Source organism: Myotis davidii, unplaced genomic scaffold (assembly GCF_000327345.1).
Source record: "Myotis davidii unplaced genomic scaffold, ASM32734v1 scaffold43, whole genome shotgun sequence".
NCBI lineage: Eukaryota > Metazoa > Chordata > Mammalia > Chiroptera > Vespertilionidae > Myotis > Myotis davidii.
This window is the reverse complement of record NW_006294590.1, coordinates 336,314-341,481: the sequence shown is the minus strand read 5'-3', so window position 1 is coordinate 341,481 and position 5,168 is coordinate 336,314. Positions and strand designations below refer to the sequence as shown.

Genomic DNA, 5,168 nt, shown 5'->3' with positions numbered 1-5,168 from the left:
TGGGGTCTCAGGACCCAATTCACCTGGGCCAGGCCCCACCTTGGGCCTGGGCATCGGCCAAGGCCGTGGCTGTACAGCGCAGCCCAGGGTGCGACCTGCCCCAGCTTCTCCCCGATTCCCCCTCAGCCAGTCCCAGGAGGCGGCCGGGGTCCCTCCCACGTGGGGTCAGAGGGCAGCAGGAGGTTGTGAACTAGGAAAGCCCAGCCGGACGTGTTTCAACAACTTTAATACATTTAAGAGCATTTAATACAACAAAGTAAAAGCATCGCCAGCGCAAGCCCTGGCCCTCTCGCAGGGATGCTCATGCTCGGAAGGAACCGAGGCAAACGACTTTCTGGAAGCTTCTTGTGACGCCTGAGGGTCACGCTTAGGCGTGTGACCACCCAGAACCACTCTGTGATAGGATCCTATTGGAAAAAAGCACGAAGTCACGCTTCTGGAATCTTCTGCAGACCCACGTGCAGATGTGGGCAGCCCGGCCAGGTGCCCCTGCATGGCCTGTTGTCAGGGAGACGGTGGACCCCCAGACAGGCGGGCCTGGGGCCAACCCTCCTCTTGGCCATCCTCTGCCCTCCCACTGGCCCCGGGGCATGACCTGGACGTGGCCGGCCACGTGGGCACAGCCCATCAGCAGGTGCTGCCTGAGCTGCCAGGGCCGGCTCACCGGGCTGGAAAGGAGCAGGTGTGAATTGCAGACCAAGAAAGTCTCCTCTTCATTGGACCAGAGGCTCCCCCAACATCATGAATAACAACACGCAGGCTGCGGTCGGACATGGGTGCCCACAGGCCCCTGAGGGAAGAGGAGGACCCAGGTGGGTGGTGAAGACCCCGCGGCAGCGCCTGTCCACAGAGCCACCAGGAGCAGCACCGACGGGAGGACGGGTAGGAGGCGCCCACTCAGGGCTGCGTGTCCGCGGGGCTGGGCTCTGCGCCCCGGCTTCTCCTTTCTTAGCCCAATGGGGGCGTCTTACAGAAAGCCCCCCAGGCAGCAGCCAAGCAGCCAGGGCAGGAAACTCAGAGCGAGCCGCATACATGCCCAGCTGCTCCGTCACCATCACTCTCTTCTCGGCTACAGACACGCCCCGCTCCTGGTCGAGAGCAGGCTCGAATGCAGACCCGGGCCCTGGCCGGCGGGTGGCCTTCCGCGGGCCCCTCCTGGCAGCATGGCTGGGGCAACAAGCCTGTTTCCCCTGGGACTTCCCAGGTGACCCCAGCTGCCGCGCCCGTGCACGTGAGACCTGGGCTCCCGTCCCAAGAAGGATCGAGTCCCCCCAGAGTTGCGCCAACAGGACAGAACGCCCGGGGGAGCAAGGCTTTGGTTCAAACTGCAGAAGGGCGGTCGCAAGGCCGCCTGTGGCCTGGGACATGACCAGCGTTGCCTGGCCAGGGCCGGGGCCTCCCTCGCAGGAGTTAAGCCACTTCCTCCCGTTCCCACCCAGGAGGCTGCACGCAGGCAGCGCGGAGTGACCGCCTTCGGCCTCCTGGGCCCCCGCGAGCCTTTCCGTGTTCTCCTGCCGCGTCCACCGTCGTTCCGCTGTCGCCACACTGAGGTCCAGTTTGTGCTTCGTCTCCAGGCTTAGGAAACCAGGTAACTGGTGCTAACACAACAGGAGCTACTTTCCCTCGATATTGCTCATGAGAAAAAAACACATTTTTAACTAGAGAATTCCTTATGATCAGGTCTTTAAGTCACAGCTGAGTTTCCACGCCCCTTCGAGACCGGAGGCCCGGCGGCAGCAGAGGGCGGGGGAGCCAAACTTCGTCACCGCCGGCTCCATCTGAGAACTGCATGGTGCTGGCGGGACAGCCCTGCGCCCCGCTGCTGGGCGACACCCCTGGAAACCAAGTCAAGCGGGGCCCACTCGGTGCCGGAGCAGGAAGCTGCCCTGGGGGCAGAGCTGGCGGAAGCTTTACCCCGGAGCTGCCCTCCCGGTGCAGCTGTGCACGCGCCTTGGCTTACACGCCCCGGCCTCACAGCTCAGCGTTCTCTTCCGAGGAAGCTCAGCAGCCGACGGGCATGCGTGGCGTCTGAGCCCACGCTGACCGCTGACGGGACAGGTCAAGGGGAGGAGCCTGCTTGGAGTCTAGCCACCCAGGCCCGAGTTCTCCCGCCCGGAGGCCTGGGCTGCAGGCTCGCACGCTGGCGCCGCCTGGAGTTGCTGAAAGCTTCGTGGGCGTAGCTAACGGTGCTGGTGGCGCCTGTGGCCGGGGCCGTCGGGGGTGCTCAGGTCTCGAAGTACTTGTAGATCGCCGTCACGTACAGCATCACATTCTGCCAATCGGGCCGCTCGGTTCGCACCATCTCATTAATGTCCTGGCGGAGAAGGGAAGGCCTGGTTAGAGTTCCCTGGCACCTCCCGGCCCGTCACAGCCTCAAGGCTCTCGGGCTGGGCAGGGCCTCGGAGGCCTCTGGCCTAAGCCCATCACCCCTCAGAGGCTGGACGCCGCTCCATTTCTACCAGGGGCCTGGGAGGCGGCGCCACAGGCATCTCCCTTCACGAGGAGCGAGTGCGTCCTCAGAGAAAGGAGCCCCGGCAGGACTGGGGGCGGGGGCTCACCAGGGTGGACTTGATGCCGACACTCTCCGCCGCCTGGAAGGCCAGGGTGAAGTTCCTTCGCTGCAAAAGAGACTGTGTGAGGGTCTGCACCCTGCGCTGGGGCCGCCGGGCCTCCACGTGCCACCAAAGCACATACAGGCGAGTCCTCAGGACCCCGCTGGACGCCGGGCCAGCAAGGTGTGACCGCCCCTCACAGGCCCGGCCACGCACGTGTACCTTCTCACCACAGAAAAGGTCCCTCCCAACCATCAGCCCTCAGCCACCGGAGCCCCAAACGCTGAACAGAAATAAGCCCCTGTTGAGTTTCCTCCCTGTGGGAACTCCAAGGCTGTCTGAAGGGCACGAGGGGCTGAAGGTGGGGTGTGCAGGGGCTGGAGGAAGGCAGTCCCCTGACCCTGTCCCCAAGCAGCTGCCTGACGGGACGCTCAGACCACTGCCCGGTCCGCGGGGCTCGGCTTCAGCCATCCTGGGCCTGGAGGGGCGGAGACGGGCTGGGACTGTGGGTGCTGCTCACACCTTGGGCACCTCCCTCGGCCACTTCTCGTGAAGCCCTTGATCTTACATGTCGCCCCGGGAAGGGCGGGCGGCTCCGCCGGGGAAGTCATTACCCGCAAACGCCGGCCCGAGGAGGGTGAGGCTGGCTCAGCACTGACGCTCTCGGGCAGAATAAGAGCAGGGGCCGGCCACCAGGGCCGCGCTGTGGTGTGGCGGCCCCCGCGTGGCCCATCGATGGGGGGCTCTGCCTCCCCCCACCCCCGGCTCCCCGGGTGAGGACGCCGGGGCTGCCAATCCGCAGCCTGCCTCACCTTGTCTTGGCTGTTGAGCTCCTGGTAGGGAATGTGGGCTGGGAGGTACGTGTGCAGGAGGGCACAGAAGGCCAGCCCGTCGTTCCAGCTGCTGCTGAAGTTTGTAATGTCGATATTCTGCAGGAGGAGAAGGGAACACATAAGCAACACGCCGAGCTTCTCGGGAGAATGCTGAGGAGGTGGAGGAGTCTGACGCCATGGCCTCTGGAGCGAGCACGGGGCTGGGCCACGCCAAGGCCTGGCTGTGTCCGGGGCTGGCCCTTTCCTCCGCGCCCCCCACCCCCACCCGCAGATCGCTGCCATCGGTGCAAACATTGGAGCTGCCCTCCCCACCCGGAAGAACCGGGGTGCACGTCCCACAGCCCTGCAGCCTCGCGGGCACTGGGAAGAGAGGGTCCGAGCACTTCCACCCATCGCAGTCCCAGGAAGCAGCCAGCAGGGGGGAACCTGTCCAGGGAAGTGACCTGTCCAAGGTGCTGGGCTGCAGCAGCGGGGACAGGGATGGGAACCGTGTCCCGAGCACCCTACAGGGGAGTGCCATGTGATCCTCACACGCACCCAGGGGCGCTTGGGAGGCTGGGCGAGAGGCCTGGGTGGCACAGCGGATCCGGTGATGACTGAAGCTCGGCCGAAGTGCCCAGCCCGACCGCTTTCCTCATCCGTCTGGCCCCTCACGAGAGAGCCAGGGCAGCGGGCAGCGGTGAGGGCCACGGGGGCCAGGGGTTCTCAGTGCACCCCGCGCTGCCAGGCAGGCAGCAACGCTGAGTTCCCAGCCTCGCCCCCGAGGTCACGTTTGCTGCTGGAGGAAAACAAATCCCCGCTTCCTGCCGTGGGGCCCTGCTCCAGCTCCCGAAGGGCAGGCGTCTCTGGCAGAGCCGCCTACGTGCCTGGCCTCACCGCGCCTCCCGGCCTGGCTCCTGCACGAGAGGAAACCGCTGCGCCCAGCTCCCAGCTGTGGAAACCCCAGCCTGGCCCAGCTTCCTCCCGACAGACGCGCCCGGCCTGGAGCCCTCAGTCGGAGCAGCGCTGCCACTTGCAAAGCATGAGGAGCGACTTGAGAAAGAGGAAACCACGGCTCCCGGACTTCCCGGGCAGGGGGCTGGCTTCACCCTGACAACCAGGCTCCAAATCCAAGCAGCACAGCCCACACCCAGGCAGGCTGCCCGGGGACCCCGGCCTTCGGAGGCTGCAGGGGGGCCAGACCCGCCTCCCACCCAGCAGACACCAGGCCCACAAGCACCAGGCCCGACTGAGAACTGAGCGCCCCTCCCCTACCCTCCCTCCCCCGGTCCTGAGAGGCCCTGGGGAGTGACCCAGCCCTGGGAGCTAAGGTGCCGCCGAGGACATGGGGAAAGCCTCCCTCACGGCTTACGGCTGAGATGGGACTCCTACCACCAGGCGACAGACCGGTGTGCACACAAGCCGGTCCTCGGCGGAACGTGCCTTGGTTTCCCCTCTGGGGCCCTCATTTCACAGCCACCGCACCCCCTGACACCCGGCAGGGCTCACGGAAACAAGTGTGTGCACGGGAGGCACAGCCTGCATTAGGAGGCAGAGAAGGGCTGTCCCACAGGAGCCCGCTCGCCGACCACTCATCCCGAAGTGGTGCCAGTGCCCAGCGAGGCCCCTGCCTGCACCCCGGCCCCCGGGATGGCTGTGCCCATGGGGAGCCCCAGCCCAGCGCAGAGCAGTGGTCCCAGGGCCCTAACTGGTTCCCCTGATGATGGAGCCAGAGGGGCCTACACGCGCCTCGCCATCGCCCTCCCTCCGCTGCGGCCTGGACCCCACGCAGGGTGGCGGGGAA

At 66.1% G+C, this 5,168-nt stretch overlaps 1 protein-coding gene across 3 annotated transcripts in view; it reads right to left on the bottom strand.

Moving 5' to 3' along the window:
* Nucleotides 1-207: 207 nt before the first annotated feature.
* The window catches only part of SPECC1L (sperm antigen with calponin homology and coiled-coil domains 1-like), a 51,859-nt gene continuing 46,898 nt past the window's right edge, over nt 208-5,168 (bottom strand). For all 3 annotated transcript variants that reach the window (XM_015567242.1, XM_006768742.2, XM_006768741.2), the window contains 3 exons: nt 3,365-3,481; nt 2,559-2,618; nt 208-2,314 (listed from right to left, as the gene is read on the bottom strand). In XM_015567242.1, coding sequence (XP_015422728.1) covers nt 2,225-2,314; nt 2,559-2,618; nt 3,365-3,481 — 267 coding nt within the window. In that variant the 3' untranslated portion in view covers nt 208-2,224. The remainder of the gene's footprint in view (nt 2,315-2,558; nt 2,619-3,364; nt 3,482-5,168) is intronic.